The sequence below is a fragment of the Leuciscus leuciscus genome, assembly GCF_965113295.1.
Source record: "Leuciscus leuciscus genome assembly, chromosome: 7".
NCBI classification, from domain to species: Eukaryota; Metazoa; Chordata; class Actinopteri; order Cypriniformes; family Leuciscidae; genus Leuciscus; species Leuciscus leuciscus.
Window position 1 is genome coordinate 21,587,263 of NC_138731.1, and position 17,714 is coordinate 21,604,976.

Consider the following 17,714-nt stretch of genomic DNA (forward strand, 5'->3'; position numbering starts at 1 on the left):
ACAACTGTTACATCATACTCATTTATCCAGCATGTTCAATTAATTCGTACAATAAAACACATAGAATACACAAACAAAGTGATCAAAACAAATAAGTACACTCTCAGTGTTCATTTTTAAAATTGATTTATTTTTGAAAAGAGATCCATTTTTCTCAATATATAAAACTGTTAGGATGACATGCCAACCTAATTATATGATAAGAGATGCTTAAAGTCCCTGTGAAAGTCAAAATTAAGTATGTGTTCTGAGTTTGAAACACCACAGAAAAATATGTTATTAGTCACCCAGCCAAATTTGAATGATAAAAAAAGCCGCCAAGTAAATAAAAGAAGAGCAGATTCATAAATATCTCTAAAATGAGTTAAAATGTCTTTGGTATATTCTTAAAAACATCAAAAACAAAATATTTTTCTCCATCCAGTAGTTTTAAACATAATTTTTTTTTAATTGAAATTCAAGGCTTCTGTTTATAAATAAAGACATAATCTACCACACAACAAAATGTTTATTGGAAAAGGCTAAACGATTAATCTAGATATAAAATAAAGTTGGAGAAACAAAGAAACAACCACATGTGACTGTTCTTGTTAGACAAAAATTAATTGCATTTGCATTTCTTCATGTAGCTAACACTTTTTTTTAAGTTCTTCTACACCAGTGTAAACAGTTTAAATCACCAGAATAAACCCATAGATCTCAAGACAGATACCATTTAGATCTAGTGAAACCATTAAGGCCTAAATGTGTGTTTACAGCCATAATCCAAATGATTACTGGTGACCAACAGGATTTACTTGAGGACTACAGTACACAAAAGGCATTTGCTTTTTTGAAATTCGGTTATTTTACATTCGTTATAACGATTAAAAAATCCCCTGCTTTGTTCTAATGTGTGTCATGGATGAACAGGAACAACCCAGCTGGCAGGAACCCACTGTGGTTCTTCTTGAGCATGTTGTATAGCTGTGAACAGATCCATGCATGAATCTTGCAGATCATCGTTCACAATCACGCAGTCAAAGAACTGACGGTACTTGCCCTCCATGGCCCTGCTTGCTTCCTCGATCTCCTCAAAGTCTTTCTCCTGAGAAAACCAGGAGGAAAATGTTGCATTACAATCAAAATGCATGAACACACTCTTTTCCTTCTGTACGTAGCAGCTTATCAATCTATTATCAGAAAGAAATGTACCACAAGAAATATCAAATGCATATCTTACATGAAAGCATCTCTTAATGTAGCTGTTGGCAAGAAAATGTGGGTCTTTTCTTGTTTGCCTCATGCTTTCAGGGGACGGAGGCCGCACATATATGATGTAGGGCATCAGCTTCTTGGTTCTGACTGAATTAATGCACTGGAATAAACAGAGACATGCATGTGCATTGTTGTTAGCAACCTTACTAATGACAAAAACATAAGTTTGGTTTTGATAAATAAATGACACTTACATTAGGTTCAAGGTCAATAACACATATTTTCCCATTGTCCAAAACATCTTTGACTGAGTCTAAGCTGGTGCCATACATGTGTCCATTATCCTCTCCATACTCGAGGAATCTTGACATAGTTAAAAACACACACACACACACACACACACACACACACACACACACACACACACACACACACACACACACACACACACACACACACACACACACACAAAGTTAAATCACAAGAACAGATGAACAATTACATGTGTTTTTAAAGTATTTAAAACATAAAAGATCAGATTACTTGTTATTAACCACCATGTACGCAAACATTTCCTTGGGCACAAAGTGATATTCCCGGCCATTCTTCTCACCCATATTTTGGGGCCGTGTTGTGTCTGGAAAAAAACAAGAGACATGTTGTAACTTCAGACTGTTTTGTTAAATAATGCAAGGTGCTGTAAGCAATTTCAGGCAATCACGTGACCTCTCTCCAAAATCCAGCCCTCCAAACTATGGCTGAATCCAAAATCGCCCCCCTATACACTCAAATAGGGTGTTATTTGAGGGGACAGCCATTTGTATTGGTGTCTGAAACCATAGTGGAAGTTATTGAGTGCATTTATTCAATCCCACATTGCACTGCAATAACGAGTGTACAACCGATGTACACGCAACGAATGTCCGAATTCCCGCACTCCTTTTCATTCACTCCTTCAAGTGAGCAGTATTAGTGGACTAACATAGGGAATAGTGAATGAGGGTTTAGGGGGCAATTTCAGATTCAGCCTATACGTTTAGATTAGCGTACTGCTCTTTGTATTTCTGCAGTATATTTTTACTGTGCATACACAGTATGCAAACATTCTATATGCATGGAATACCCAATGACCTACTATTTTCACCAAAATGTGATGTGGTATACGACATGAAATGCCGAATAAATGTGCCGAATAAACTTAACTTTTACAGTTTAGTAGACTATATGAAGAGTTCAGATGCAAAAGCCTCTAAGTGCCATCTGAAATTTTCTTCTAGAATGATAATTTTTATCAAGCTCGTATATTTAAGTTCAGTAATTTCACTTAAATGACAATTAATAGGTAATTTTCATTGCCATTTAAGTGAAATTACTGAACTTAAATATACGAGCTTGAAAAAAATGATCATTCTAGAAGAAAATTTCAGATGGCATTTAGAGGCTTTTGCATCTGAACTCTTCATATATCAAATAGTAGACTAATTATCAAAAGTGTTGATTACAACATTATATTTAGATCTATTCCCATTGCATAGTAGGTTTCAGCGCTGAGCATTGTAACCGATCAGTCAAGTCTGTTGAGCACAAGAATGCAATGATCTTCGCCATTGCAACTCAATTTCATCATATCCAGCACAGTGCAACACAATGTAAATAAGAGGTCCATTGTGCAGCGTGGACAGCTTCATTGATTGATACAGGAGTTTTGAGTCGATTCATGACCCCTTTAAAATAATGGCAGCCACAGTTTTTATTTTGACATCTCAGTGATATGAGAGTAGTAGGGACATTATTTGCATGATATTCCCAAAAACTTGTTTATAACACCTTTAAGTCATAGATTAAAGGGACCAAATAGGCCACATACGAGATATTGGTCCCTGGTACGTATTAGGGTTGATTTTGATTAGCCTCCTGCGTAATTCATTTACACCAACTCCCGATGGACCTGTGGAAAACATGGAAAAGCATTAAGGCACATGTATAAAACTCTGGCCATGGAGGGCCACTCTCCTGCAGAGTTTAGCTCCAACCTGCTCTAAAACACCAGCCTGGAAGTTTGCCTGGAATTAATCCTGAAGACCTTGATTAGCTGGATCAGGTGTGTTTAATTAGGGTTGAAGCTAAACTCTGCAGGGCCGTGGCCCTCCAGGAACTGAGTTTGACACCCCTGCATTAAGGCATTAATGGGTCAAACTCTGATCAATCAATCCCAAATGATAGTTGTTGTCAGTTCATCTATAGGTATGACTGTCAAGACGTGTATAACTTAGGGGACCCTACCAATGAGCACAATGAGACGAGGGGGATCGTCTATGTGGCGCTGGTAGTGGACCACCTCTTCATAGAGGTTGGCTGAAGTGTCATGGCAGATGCCGACTCCGCAGGAATAACACGACGGCTTTCGTCTAAGGTTCGATTTCCTCCTCCACACACGCAGACTGTGCCGGAACCCCGCTGATTCAAACAATTCACTTATATTTGATCCAATTTATATGATCCAAAATGGAAATTTACCATGTACATTAATTTAGATTTCATACCTATGTATAAGCCCTGCATGTGTTCACCATTCTCACCCTCCTCTGAAACTGGACAAAACATACAGTTGATCAATGAAAAGACAAAAGAGAAGGACTACACGTCATAATAACAAATCAGAGATCATAGAAAGGTGATTTCATCATAAGCACATTTCATTATTTGTCAGTTGTATCAACTACTGACAATGTCAGTAAATAAATATGTATTATGCATATTAAATACATAGGTACATTTCGTGGTAGACACAACCCCCTTAAAAGGTAACACTCCACTTTAGACATTCTACTAACTATAAGTAACTTTGCAACTACATGTCAAATAACAGTCATTAGAGTATTAGTAGAGACAGTCTGCTAAATATCTGCTAACACTTTATTGTGATGGTCCCCCAACAAACATTCTACTGACTATAAGTAACTTTGCAACTACATGTCAACTTAACAACAGTCTGCTAAAACTCAAATGAGAGTTAGGTGGCATGTAGGTGCAAATTACTGAGAGTCTCAGCTGTCAGACGTTTGATGCATAAGGCACACAAAAAGGGAAACACTTCAGGAGTTTCAAAGTCGTCATCTGATTGTTTGAGTTCTACAGGAGTTCCAGGATACGCGTGTCGCATTCTTTAACAGTCCGCCTGGAACCAAAGCCTTTGTGATGCCAAACCCCCTCATGGAAGAAGAAAGCTGCAGTGTTTACAACTGTGACAAGTAACGCTTATCAGAATCAGCAAAACGCTGAATTTTCAAAAGTATGTAAAAATTTGCAGCATCATTATTGCAGTAAACTTGCACAACCTTCTTGAATGAATAATTTATTAGATGCATGCCGGTCTGTTACCGTAGGCGCTTTACATTTTCACGCCACTAAACATGACACGGAACAAAACGAACTGTGATTGGTTGCTTTACATGTCGGTCAGCTGTCCTCTTGGCCAATGAAAGCTGCGATGGAGTCCAGACATTCTGCCGTCAGTCTGAAGGTCTGGCTACGCAAGACTAGTTGACATGTAGTTGCAAAATTACTTATATATAGTAGAATGTCTAAAGTGGACCATCAAAACAAAGAGTAGCCATTCTCTCATTCAATGAAATGCTCTTTCCTCAAAAAAAGACTTACCTACCGAACTCAAAATCTTCATCTGTAAAAACAAATAAATTTAATGAAAAAATTTGCAAAAATTGTTCATACAGCCCATATTTACTATAAAAATTGCTATTTATATAAAAAAATCTAACTTTACTTCTTGTGATTACAATTTTGAGTTAACATAGCAATTATTAGTTTTTTCTCAGAATTGCAAGTTTACAATTCAGAGTTTTGAATGTTTCTGAATGAGTTTTGAAACAATTCTGAAATGTAAACTCATAAAAGTCCCAATGAAAGTTTTTATTTTTTATTCCAAAGGCAGAAACGGGCTTTCAAATATTTCCACACAGCATAATGAGTTAAATAAAGGAAGACATGGATTGGGTGGGATAATCACCTGTTTCAATGTATTTGATCTCATCTGTTACCTCCTCTTCTCCTTTAAAACAAAGAGAGAGTTACTCTCAACAGTCTGACTCTAGAACTATACAGTTAATACAAATGTTTACATGTGGTTAACCAATATAATTAACATGAAATCACAACTGGTCCTATTTACAGGGGATGGGAAAATGAAACTAAAACTAATTTATTAGTGGTTCGTCCTACGTAGCAGGTGGTATGCCAACATTACCCTGCATACCATAACTCCTGATACACCACAAATACTTTCTGTCCTGGTCACAGATGAGCCAGCGAGACACATACTTACAATTTGTCCTCTTTTGAACTCCGAAATGTCTCCCATTATGTTGTGTGGATTGCAATATTTTATGTACAGCTGTGTTATTGCTCTGCTAATTCAACCTTCACACTCTGCTCTTACTAATAGAATGAAAAATCAGTGAAGATTGGCCAACAGGCCGTGCATATATATGCCAGTGTTTAAGTTTCATTGTCCAAACCCTGTACTTCATGCACATCCATTTCTCAATCCAATCAATTTCCATTAAATAGAAACAAGTGACACCCTTGATTTTTCCTTGTTGGATATTTTGTTTCATGCATAAATCCATCACATATGGAACATTGAACAATTATGCAAACTGTGTACTCAATAGTGAAGATTTTATCTTTATAGCAATATCAGTGACATATGCATCATGTTTCAAAGAGCTTAAAGTATATTAAATATTGAACACATGGTCTGAACTCTGACTATAAATTAAAACACACTATAAACATAAGCTAACACAAAAAAACAAATGGAAAGACAGAAAAAGATACATACCAACATCACCCGCGCTCACTTTAGATGTCAAATAAAAGAAAATTACAAATAATTAATAATAATTAATAATATGAATGCAACATTGTGGGTAATCATATGAAAAGACCACTATTAGTGCATCATACCATTCTTTCATACTATTTTTTTCCCCCCTGGGGTCAACTTGTATATGTAAACATGACTTTTTTAAATTTATGATGACTCTCTGACTCTTAGATAATATAAAAAGGCTGTTTTTGCTACTGTGCATTCAAAACATCTCAAAACACTTGTTTTCCTAACATCTGGTGTTTAGAAATAATAGCATCTAATACTTCTTAATTCTCCTTAATTGTTGAGCGTAAGGAGGACAGGACTGGTCAATCGTCATGAAGGAAGGATCATGCCAAGAAAAGCTCACTTTCAAGCTCCTTTACAGTAATTAGATCAGGGTGAAGAGAGGGCAGGGATAAGAGGCTTATGATGCCAACCAACATCTTAAAGAGAGCACAGAAGTTCATATGTGTGTGTGTGTGTGTCTGTGTGTGTTATTTACGTACAGGGTCTGATGCAGGTGTGAGCTTGATAAGGTTGGGACCACCACAACTCCCTTTGCTTACTGCAAAAAAAGGAAATAAAACTTTAATCTTGCTTAAATTGATCAATGACATCAATTTGAAAGAACTTTAGCAAAATTCCAAACTGACGATCTGAACTGGTTAGTGGAGGGGATGAGGCCACAACACAATGAGGCACTGTGGAGTTTCCTGGCCTGCCACCATCGGATGTCCCTCTGGTCTACAATCTCCAGCAAGTCTCCTTTACTGAAGGCCATTCCTGCATCTGGGCAGGGGATCGCAGGGTCCTGCAGAGGACTGTAATCCACCATGGCTCTCACATACAGCTAATGGGAGACAGAGACAATCACTTCATACATTTTTTTTAATAAGCCATATTTTTAACACAGAAAGGGAACTCACTATACTGTATATAGTGAGTATTTATTACAATGCCAGTCAAAAGTTTGGAATAATTAAATGGTAAATGGTAAATGGACTGCATTTATATAGTGCTTTCACAGACCCAATGGCCACCAAAGCGCTTTACAATATTGCCTCACATTCACCCATTCACTCACTCATTCATACACCGACGGCGGTGTCAGCCATGCAAGGCGATCCAGCTCGTCGGGAGCAGCTGGGGTTAGGTGTCTTGCTCAAGGACACCTCGACACTTGTTTAGGTGGAACCGGGGATTGAACCACCAACCTTCCGGTTTGTAGACAATCTACATGAACCACTGAGCCACTGCCGCCCCATTTTCATCTTAAATTAAGATTTAAAAAAAATGTTTTTGGAAAAAAGTCTCTTATACTCTTACTCATCATATTTGAATATCTTTTAAAATGTTATTTCTGTGATGGTAAAGCTGAATTTTCAGCATCCTTACTCCAGTCTTCAGTGTCTCTTTGTCCTCCAGAAATCATTCTAATATGCTGATTTGGTGCTCAGTTATTAATAACTGTTCTTATTATTATAAATGTTAAAAACATTTTTGCTGCTTGATATTTTTGTGGAAATAGTTATGCATTTTTTGGGGGGATTCTTTGATTAATAGAAAGTTCAATGACCAACATGTATTTGAAATATACATCTTTTGTAAGATTATATATGTTTTTACTGTCACTTTGATGAATTTAATGGCTCATTGCTAAATAAAAGTATTAATTTATTTTTTAATTATAAATATTTAAAATATATTAAAATAGAAAACAGTAATTTTATAATATTTCACAATATTACTGTCTTTTTGATCAAATAAATGCAGCCTTGGTGAACATAACAGACTTCAAAATTGTAATAATTCCAAACTTTTGACTAATAGTGTATTTAATTTTATATATTTGTTTAATATTATAAATATATTTATTAAAAATAATACTGTCATTTTGGGGAGTTAATGTTATATGCAAATATTTACAGTGCACTTACTGTTGCTCGGCTGTTGATGGGTTGTGGTGAATTAGGGATCACTTTAAAATGAATATTTCTCTGAGATCTCACCTGTGAAAGTGTGGAACACTGCATGAATGGACACGATCATTATAAGAGTAAGAATGGTTTGAAAGTCTTAGATATTCTGGAATGGGGGGAGAGTGGGGAAGGTTATAAGAAACACAAAAGAAGATTTGAGTTTACCAGAATCTGAATGACGTGCTCGGGCTGCAGTCCTTGCACTTTCTGTCCATTCACTTCCACCAGCTTGTCACCAGGATGAAGAAGTCCTAAAAGACAAGTGCGCGCACACACACACACACACACACACACACACACACACACACACACACAATACTATTATTAGAGTCTACTATTAGAGTCTAATACTTTCATACAACATCAAAATGATACGTTTGTTTTAAAGGATTAGTTCACTTCAAAATGAAAATTCTGAAAACTCTTCAAAATATCTTCTTTTGTGTTCAGCAGAAGAAAGAAAATCATACAGGTTTGAAACAGCTTGAGGGTGAGTAAATGATGCCAGAATTTTCATTTTAAAGTGAACTATTCCTTTAAGTTTGGTTTCACTAATGGCTCAGAAATACACACTTCACCTTTAAAGTAGGCGTGAAAAGAAAATTCAATTTTTTTTTTATTATCTTATTGTAAACAATTCATCCATGCTGTTATGTTTCCATATGTTTAAATAAAAAAAAATTCTGACCTCATAATTCTTAAACAACTTGATCTTCTGCTAAAACGAAATGTAAACTATGCTGGACTTCTCAAATCATTTAGTCAACTTAAACTCCGCCTGTTTCTTACAATCGACTGCAAACTTGCATTCAGATCTGCGTCCATCCAATCAACAACCGATGGGTAGAGCCAAGTCCCTGTCTTACATTTTTTTCTTTTTTGATAATCCATTTCACTCAGATGTATGCCTCAGTAAGGAAGAAATTATCTGACTTGAACCAACGTAACTCTTGCTAAGTATGAGCTCAAAGAACAAAAATTGTACAAAAACAGTGGTGAGTAACCTTTAGAAGAAATATTCTCAAGATTCCAAGAAGCTAATCTCACCCTCAATTTAACAAAATGTGATTTCTGTCATGCTAAGGTCACCTATTTAGGTAAGGTGGTCGGTCATGGAACCGTTCGACCAGTGGATTCTAAAGTTCGTGCCATCATTGATTTCCCCTCTCCTAAGTCAAAAAGAGAACTCCGGCGTTTTCTTGGCATGGCCGGGTATTACAGAAACTTCTGTAAAAACTTCTCAGATGTAGTAAGGCCTCTTACTGATACTCTTCGAAAAGATGTTTCTTTTGTTTGGAATTCTAATTGTCAAATTGCTTTTGATTCTCTAAAAACGTTGTTGTGTAGTTCTCCTGTCCTTGCTGCCCCAGATTTCACCAAACCATTTAAACTCGAAGTGGATGCCAGTGGAACTGGTGCGGGTGCTGTCCTACTAGAGGATGAACATGGAATCGACCATCCCGTGTGCTTTTACTCCAAGAAATTCAATCGACATCAGTTAAATTATAGTACAATAGAGAAAGAAGCTCTAGCTCTTTTGTTGGCATTACAACAATTTGAAGTGTACATCGGTTCCAGTTCACAACCTGTTGAGGTATTTACCGATCACAATCCACTTGTTTTTCTTCATCGCATGTGCAATAAGAATCAAATTAAACTCATGCGTTGGGCCCTCATCTCTCAAGGTTTTAATTTACAAATCAGATACAAGAAAGGGGTTAATAATATCATTGCTGACTCATTGTCACGGTGTTATGTATAAACTTGTTGCCATGTTTATTCTTAAGTGTGGGGGTGTTACGACCCTATGGTTTGTATTTGTTATATCTCTGTTGTTTTGTGAGTCTCTCTGTATGTCTGTCTAGGAATGCCATCTGATTGGTTCCGGCAGGATGTTTGGAACGCCATCTGATTGGTTCCTGCACGGTGATTGATGCTCTATCCTGATTGGTGCAGAGTGTTTTAAAAGACACGTCATTTCCTCTAGAGACAGAGTGGGTTTTGTGTTTGAGCAGAGAGATTTTGTGAGAACGTGCTGAGTTTGTGAGTGTTAAGTGTATTTTGAGCATTTTGAGTGTTAAGAGTTTTGAGACTGTGAGTATTGTTTGTTTGTTTGATTTGTGAACTGATTGTATCTGAATATCTCCATTGGTATATTTGACCCTTTGCCTGTTTACTGACACTGATTTGGACCGCCCTTTTCAGTTTGTTTGCCTGATTGTATATATATTGTAAATATTGGTTTTGGGAAAGTAGGGAGCTTGACGCCACCTTTTTTTTATTGTAAACTGTTTGAACTCTGTTTTTGGTTAGGGAGTTAGGTTTACCGATTGTATTCTCATTTTCTTTTCTTTTGGGTTAGGGTTTAGGAAGAGGTTTAAAGACAAGGTTGTTTTTTGTTTGTTATTTTGGCTTGGTCAGCTCCTGAAATCACAAGTCCCAAATTAAGAAAATAAATAACTTTTTGTTCTAAATTCTTGCAAATCTCTGACTCTTTCATGTTGCCCCTTTTCCCCTAGACGGGGTGTAACATGAAATTTGTACAACAGGTTACTCACCACTGCGATCTGCCAGTCCTCCATGTATCACCCTAGCAATAAAGATGTTCCCCGTTTTCTCATCCTTCCTAATAGTTGCCCCCTAAAAATGGAAAAACAGACAAGAATGGTCAACCAGTTTGTTGTCAATGACTGCAGGTGTCACATGGTGATTCACACAGAGGACCTTAAAGCTGCACATGAGTGGAGGAAGGCTTTGGGTGCAATGGAGGTCACGTTATGATGAAATATTAGGAAGACGGACACTACAGAAATGAGATTGCACAATGCAGTCAACTCAAACAGAAACATGCCTGACTTGACCTAAACTAAAAGTTTGAAAGAGGTCAAAGAGGAACTTGAGAGTTTCAGAAGTTTAGGGAAAGACACGTAGGACTGATAAATAAGCTTCAGATGAAGAATGAAGTGAGAATGAAGTGTTTACTTTGAAGGCGAGGAATCTTGGTAGTGGTACTCGTGAACAATGTTAACAAACACAAATGAATGAATCGTTCCATGGGTCTTGAGTGTAGATGGGATGAACAAGAGATACAAATGAGAACAAGATCAAGTAATTGCCTGTTTGATGTGTAGTTCCACTGTAGTGAACAATTTCATCGCCCCATTCAGTAAAATCAAAACCAGGAAATTCAGTTATGTTAGGAGAGAGAAGTGGGAACACAGTCACTGTTATTTCCTCATCTTTGACTTTTTCTTCTTGCTAGAGAGGCAAAGGATTTTTTCACAGTCATCATTAGGACTGGAGGCGGTCAAACCATTTGATAGGGAAGTCTGTCCGGTTTTACTTCTTGGTGTTACAGACCTGTTTCTGGTCTGGTTTGATGAAGACTTGCACGATGAGTTGCACTGTGGTGCTACATGAGGAACATCCATGCTACAGCTGAGAGAAGAGGAGGAAAACGACGATGCGGTTGAGGATGAAGAAGACGAGGAGGATGAGACACGAGGAGTGTTGCTGAAAGATTTCTTGGCTGGCAATATCGGCTGGCAGGGCGAGTAGGTGCAGGCTGTTTTTGAGACATGTTGGGGTCTGAAAGCATGTGCCACTTCTGGAGACTTGCTGGTGATAATAAGACCCTGCAGTTTGTCCACCACTTCCACCAACAGACTCAATGCCTGGGCGTTTTCCTCCACGTTGTCCGTCATTCTCTCCGTTACCGCCACCATCTTCTGCCTGAGATCTCGAGCGTCACTAGTACTAGGGTTTATAATGCTGGCAACAGTATGGACGGTGGACCTCAGCTCATCCAGGCTGTGTTGCTTCGTGAACACCGGAGCTGGATGAGAAGAGCGGGTGGCGTCTATGGAGTACTGCCGTTGAAGCAGAGGGCTGGAGGGGGCTGTCTGGGGATGGAGGCCACATCCAGACGGGCAGCATGTGCGCGGGTACACTAGAGATGAGGCGGTACGTGAAGAAGCTGTGCATGTATGGGGTTGATCTTCAACTAGTCCATCTGTACAGTTCTCTTCAAGTTATGAAGGACAAAACAGGATAGATTAATTTGGTTTCAGAATTAAAGAAAGTAACATAGTGTTTGGCCTCGTCAGGCCATCAGTACATGATGACCCTTACCCATAATCACAGAGTCATAAACGGCCGGAGCAGACAGGCTCAGACCTCCTCCCGAGAGATGGGCAGTTTGGCAGCACAGGTTGCAGCTCCCGGTGGACTGATACCTGGGCAGTGAGTGTGGCTGTACTGGGGGTACGGAGGACAGCAGACCTGTGGAGGATGACAGGCCACCTGCAGACCCCAGGAGACTTTGTTCCCCTGAGCCGAAACGCCTGGCTAAAGCCAGTTTCTCCACTGTTAGTCGCCTAAGGCTGTTCCAGTAACTGGGTTTTCCCTCTCTGACACTCTTATAAGTGAGAGAACAGGATGGAAGTGTTAACCGACAAATATTAAACCAGGAAAAGCTTGGGGATCTTACAATATAGATAAAATAAAAGTAAAGTAAAACCGCATTAAGGTGTGAACCGAAGCCATTATCTGTATATGTATCTGTATCTGTTACAATGAAAAAATAATCTGTATCTTAATTTAGATGGAACCAGATGTAGGCAGGATTTAAACCTGAAGTTAAAGCTACATTTCTTGTTTACAGGGCTAAAGGGCTTTATTTTGTAATAACCACCTGGATGTACAGCACATTATACCAACTATTACGTATCTATCTGCCACAAAAGTGAAAAATTGGATGCGAAATAAAACTCAAAGCTTAAGTGAAGAAAAACAGCTCCTAGCAAGCAGATTTGAGCCAAGGTGATCAGACAAGTATAACCAAGATGAACATGGGATAATGCACAGTCATACTACTTATTACACTGCTTTTCACCAAATAAATAATTACGTGGTCATGGAATATTGATTTGAGTTGAAATGCATAACAATCCATTACAGTACACCAAACAATCATTCTGGCAACAGGACGGACATTACAACAATTTTACAGTAAAGTCCTCTTGATTTAATTCATAATGTCCATAATTCACAACTACCAGATTATAGTATGTCACTTCTCAGACATCCCACGACACGACAAGCACAGATTTAACATGCTCAGAAACTCTGAAAACATCTGAAAGATGCCAATAGATAAAGAAAGGGGTAACACAGTGATCCAACAAAACCCGTCTGTCGGTGCAGTGTGAATTTGCCAATAAATAATATTTATTGACAACATGTACTTACTAAAGTGTTAGGATTAGGGTTTGGTTTAGGGTTGGTTGCATGTAATTTTCCAAATTTACTGTTATTACTATAGTGAGTACATGTAACGTGACAAGGACAAATAAAGTGCTGACCCTTTTCCTTTCACTACACTACACTGTAAAATAAGCAGAATTGTAGATTACAACACATCACCGTCATCATAAGAATGAACACAGTGAAGTCCAAAATCAAGGGTAGGACTGGTAGGATTTGTATGCATGTACTAAAATAAGACTCAAACATCTGAGTTCAATAGGTTTCAAAAGCCCATTATTACGTAACAATACAGTACAACAATACAATACTTAGATAGACTACACCATTTATGAGGCAAAATACATTTAATGCCACGTGCACTTTACATGATACTGCATTACAGTACGACGAGGGACATTTAAGTGGGATTAAGCTAAGCTGTTCGCTAACATATCTGAAATTGCATTGCTATTTATGATCTGATCCTCACCAGAGGCTGTTTGTTCTTCACAAGGCAAACAATCCTCATGGGCTCCTCATTGTCAGGCATTTTGTCAGGAAGGGGCGGCAACACTGGACCATAGTCCCTCTGAGCCACAGAATCATGGGCAGAGAGCAAAGCCTGGGGAGAAATGCATAATAAATGGTCAAAAAGAGTGGCCTAACAATAATACATGTACCATATTAGCAATGAATGCAACCTGAATAAGACTCTAACCTGCATATGAGGGTATTTCAGCAACATATAAAGTTCCTGTGCCTCAGAGGAGGGAGCAGCCAGTCCTCGCACACTGGCCATAATCTGTGGGACAGGAGAATAGAGGATGATTGGATTACTTCACCCGGAAATTAAAATACTTTCATCATTTACTCACCCTCATTTATGGCCTTAGAAGACTTTTAATATACTATAGTGCTCAAATAATCATCGTCTTAACCTCACAAATGGCTCTAGAAGTCTTTTAATATACTGTAGTGCTCAAATCATCATATACTCACCCTCATGTAAGGTTTTAGAAGACTTTTAATATACTGTAGTGCTCAAATCATCATATACTCACCCTCATGTAAGGTTTTAGAAGACTTTTAATATACTGTAGTGCTCAAATCATCATATACTCACCCTCATGTAAGGTTTTAGAAGACTTTTAATATACTGTAGTGCTCAAATCATCATATACTCACCCTCATGTAAGGCTTTAGAAGACTTTTAATATACTGTAGTGCTCAAATCATCATATACTCACCCTCATGTATGGATTTAGAAGACATATATACTGAAGCATTCAAATCAATGGTTTCACAGTAAATTATAGAAGGTTTTATATGACATGGAAGGATCATAGATTTTCAATATCCCTCTAAAGCCAAGTCTGTAATAAAAGGCAGACACTGACCTCCTGAGATAGTCTTGAGGAGTAAGGCATGTATGGTCTTGGGGCATCTTGACTGTGCAGCACCAGACACTCATATACCTATGGGAATAAAAACAAATCTTTAACATGCAAAACAGCTGCAAACTCTATAGATACAGCATTTCAGAGTCCAATGATCTGCCTGGTATAATGTCTAATAACGGTTTATTGGGGAAATCTAGTGTAAAGCTGTTTGAATGAGCATGTCTTACCCTGAGAAGAGAATAGAGCCAGGGAGCACGGAGAAGACTGTACAGAAGATCAGCACCATTAATATCTCTGTCTATGGACAGTCTCACTTCCTCTACCACTTCTGCCAAGATCTGAGCCAGACCTACATCTGAGAATGAAAACAAGACTGAACTAAGAATGAAAAATGTATATAGAATGTGTTCAAAATTCTGTAGTATTTGATTTACTGCTATAATTTGGGCATGCAAATACGCTCCTTTAATCTAGTTAAGAGTGATGTTGAGCCAACCATTGTCCTCATGTCCAGGGTGAGTCATTGGCTCCTCCTCCATTGATTCCCGCATGACAAGCTTCTCTGTTCATCAGATCAATGCAACCCTATGAAACAAATCTAGAATACAAAAGTATACAGTAATCCGCATTTCTGTATAAGAATGATAACTGGCAGAACCATCACACTTAGTTGGCTGCAATGTTTTAAGAAGCAAAAAGATTACAAACATTTTAGGTTATAGCTTTAACCTATCATTTTAATCACTTATTCATAACACCTTTAAGTGCCCCTTAAATATAGTTTAAAACATAGTTACCATATAAACTTTATTCTGGAGATATAAACAATAATGGTCAGTCAGTCAGTCAGTGTCATTTGTTACAAAGGTTATCTACAACAATAGAATTAAAACATCTCAAATTGAAGTCATTTAGAAAATTAAGTGTTTACTTAATTCATTTAAAGAATGACATTTCACATTGATTGTGATCTCTGAACTGGAGTGACTCGGTATTACGAAAGCAGGTCAAGAGGCCGTCATGTGAAGATTAGAGTATGATGCCACACTTACTTTCTTACACTCCTCTCACGGTCTTCCTCCAGATCACACTGTCACTTCCACATCCCACCTTTAGACCAGGAGGCTATGGAGCATCTTGTCAGTTGAGCTTCATATCAAGGTGATCTTCTGCTTCTGGCCTGCCAACATGCATGTGATTTTACTATAAAATGTCTCTGGAAACTCAGATTGTAATCCTTTTCTATCTCACTTAATCCTGCGAGGGGCCGGCCTCTCTCGGTGAGCACTTCAATAGGACCGCCTGCCACTCAAAGCTTCTTATCTCCGCCTGCTTTTAGAGCTCGATAGACACACTCACACATACACAATACGGCCCTACCAACTTTACAGCTAAAATAGAAAATAAGACACGAAAAACATCACATAAATCCAAGACTTAACTCAGCCGGTGCCACAGATTTTCTCCTGACATTATCGTTACGTAATAGACAAAGATAGACACATTTGACAATGCCAGAGACTTAAAAATGGCAATCAAATAAATATATAGCAAATAGATTCATCATATTTAACAAAGAAATGTGCATTTTTTTTAAGAGTAAAAAATCTCAGAGCTAAAAAGCTAGGACATCGCATTGCTAATGGTCACGGGAACTACACGTACATTAACCAATGATAATGGTCTTAAATTGAAATATATCAACTTTTCTATATTATCTATATTATAATCAATTTATAACTATATAAGCTAGGTGACAGAGAGGAAAACCACAACATAAGTTTCATCTCCAAATTATGCAACGTTTATTAAAGTAGTCGGTCAGATAATTGTTAAAAAAAATATTAATTGTTTTTTTCTTCATATGAACTCAATTCAAATGCATTGAACAAATTAATTTTCAAGGTGACAGTAATAATTAGATCAACAATGACAGTGCAAGTAATTGATCAAAACCAGTAACCTTCTGAAAACAAAACCAGGCTTTGTAGCTCATGTCGTATTTATGATCTTTATAAGAAATGTTTTATTAACCAGCCTAGTGATGACAATGACCTAACTAGTGACAGACCGAAATATTGGGTAGGCCGATTAATCAGACAAATTTTAGCCAATTTGTGATAAACAGCACCAGCCAACAATTGGTTGTTTTTTAATGAAAAAAAAAACCATTAATTGTCATTAAAAACCCATTTCAGTTGATCACTAGATCTCACACTAAGGCTGTGTGACATATCAGCAAAACCTTTTCAGTGCATGTTCAAATGTACTGTACAAAAAATGCATTTAGAGGAAAACACACAATACTTTCACACAAGTGCTTGATCAGTTTGCTTTTTAAACAAGTTGAAAATGTAAAGCATATTGCTAATATTTTTAAATATTATTCCCTTATTGCATAGTGTAAAAATGCCATGGACTGAAACAATATTACTCAAGACTCCAGTGTATAAGCTCTAAATATATCTTAATAAATTCACTCTGGTACACTTTGATAAGTGTATCAAATTACAACTAAATAAAATTTCATATAGTGTTTCATGTCAGTGTGCTGTCATATGCTGAAATGCAAACCATTTCTTTCAGAATATCAGTTGTTTCAGAGTTACACAGATTATACAGTTAAAATACATCACAACATTATCTGACTTAAATTATGTCTTTACTACTGCAACAGAAGCTGGTTCATAATAGGGATGCATCTATCGGATTTTATAGGATTGTTTACAAGTTAAAAGTAGCGATACTATTAATTTGTCTACATTTTTCAGTAAAGTGACAGTAACACTGTTTTCAAAGTTCATTCAGTAACAAGCTATTTTTCCCCAAAAAACAATGGCACTGCTTTGCAACCATGTAAGCTAACAACTTAATCATACATTAAATACTCTCCTTGAATGTTGTCTTTTTCTTAAAAAGCATTGGAAAGTCTGATTCATTTTTAGTGAATTTCCTATGATAGTGAAGTTCCTTCGGATGGATCATTTATATACACTA

The 17,714-nt window shown here is 37.4% G+C and overlaps 1 protein-coding gene across 1 annotated transcript; it reads right to left on the reverse strand.

Annotated features, from left to right (window-relative positions):
- Positions 1 to 109: 109 nt before the first annotated feature.
- Positions 110 to 17,618, reverse strand: mpp4a (MAGUK p55 scaffold protein 4a). The gene is made up of 21 exons (XM_082175655.1): positions 15,770 to 17,618; positions 15,214 to 15,315; positions 14,945 to 15,072; positions 14,715 to 14,792; positions 14,036 to 14,119; positions 13,808 to 13,939; positions 10,629 to 10,710; positions 8,236 to 8,321; positions 8,029 to 8,100; positions 6,745 to 6,941; positions 6,598 to 6,656; positions 6,059 to 6,076; positions 5,225 to 5,266; positions 4,862 to 4,879; positions 3,741 to 3,788; positions 3,481 to 3,654; positions 3,065 to 3,145; positions 1,741 to 1,834; positions 1,452 to 1,560; positions 1,223 to 1,357; positions 110 to 1,087 (listed from the first exon to the last, which is right to left on the reverse strand). The coding sequence occupies exons 2-21, from the start codon at positions 15,266 to 15,268 to the stop codon at positions 899 to 901; spliced, it is 1,881 nt and encodes a 626-aa protein (XP_082031781.1). The 5' UTR covers positions 15,269 to 15,315; positions 15,770 to 17,618; the 3' UTR covers positions 110 to 898.
- Between the last annotated feature and the right edge of the window lie 96 nt (positions 17,619 to 17,714).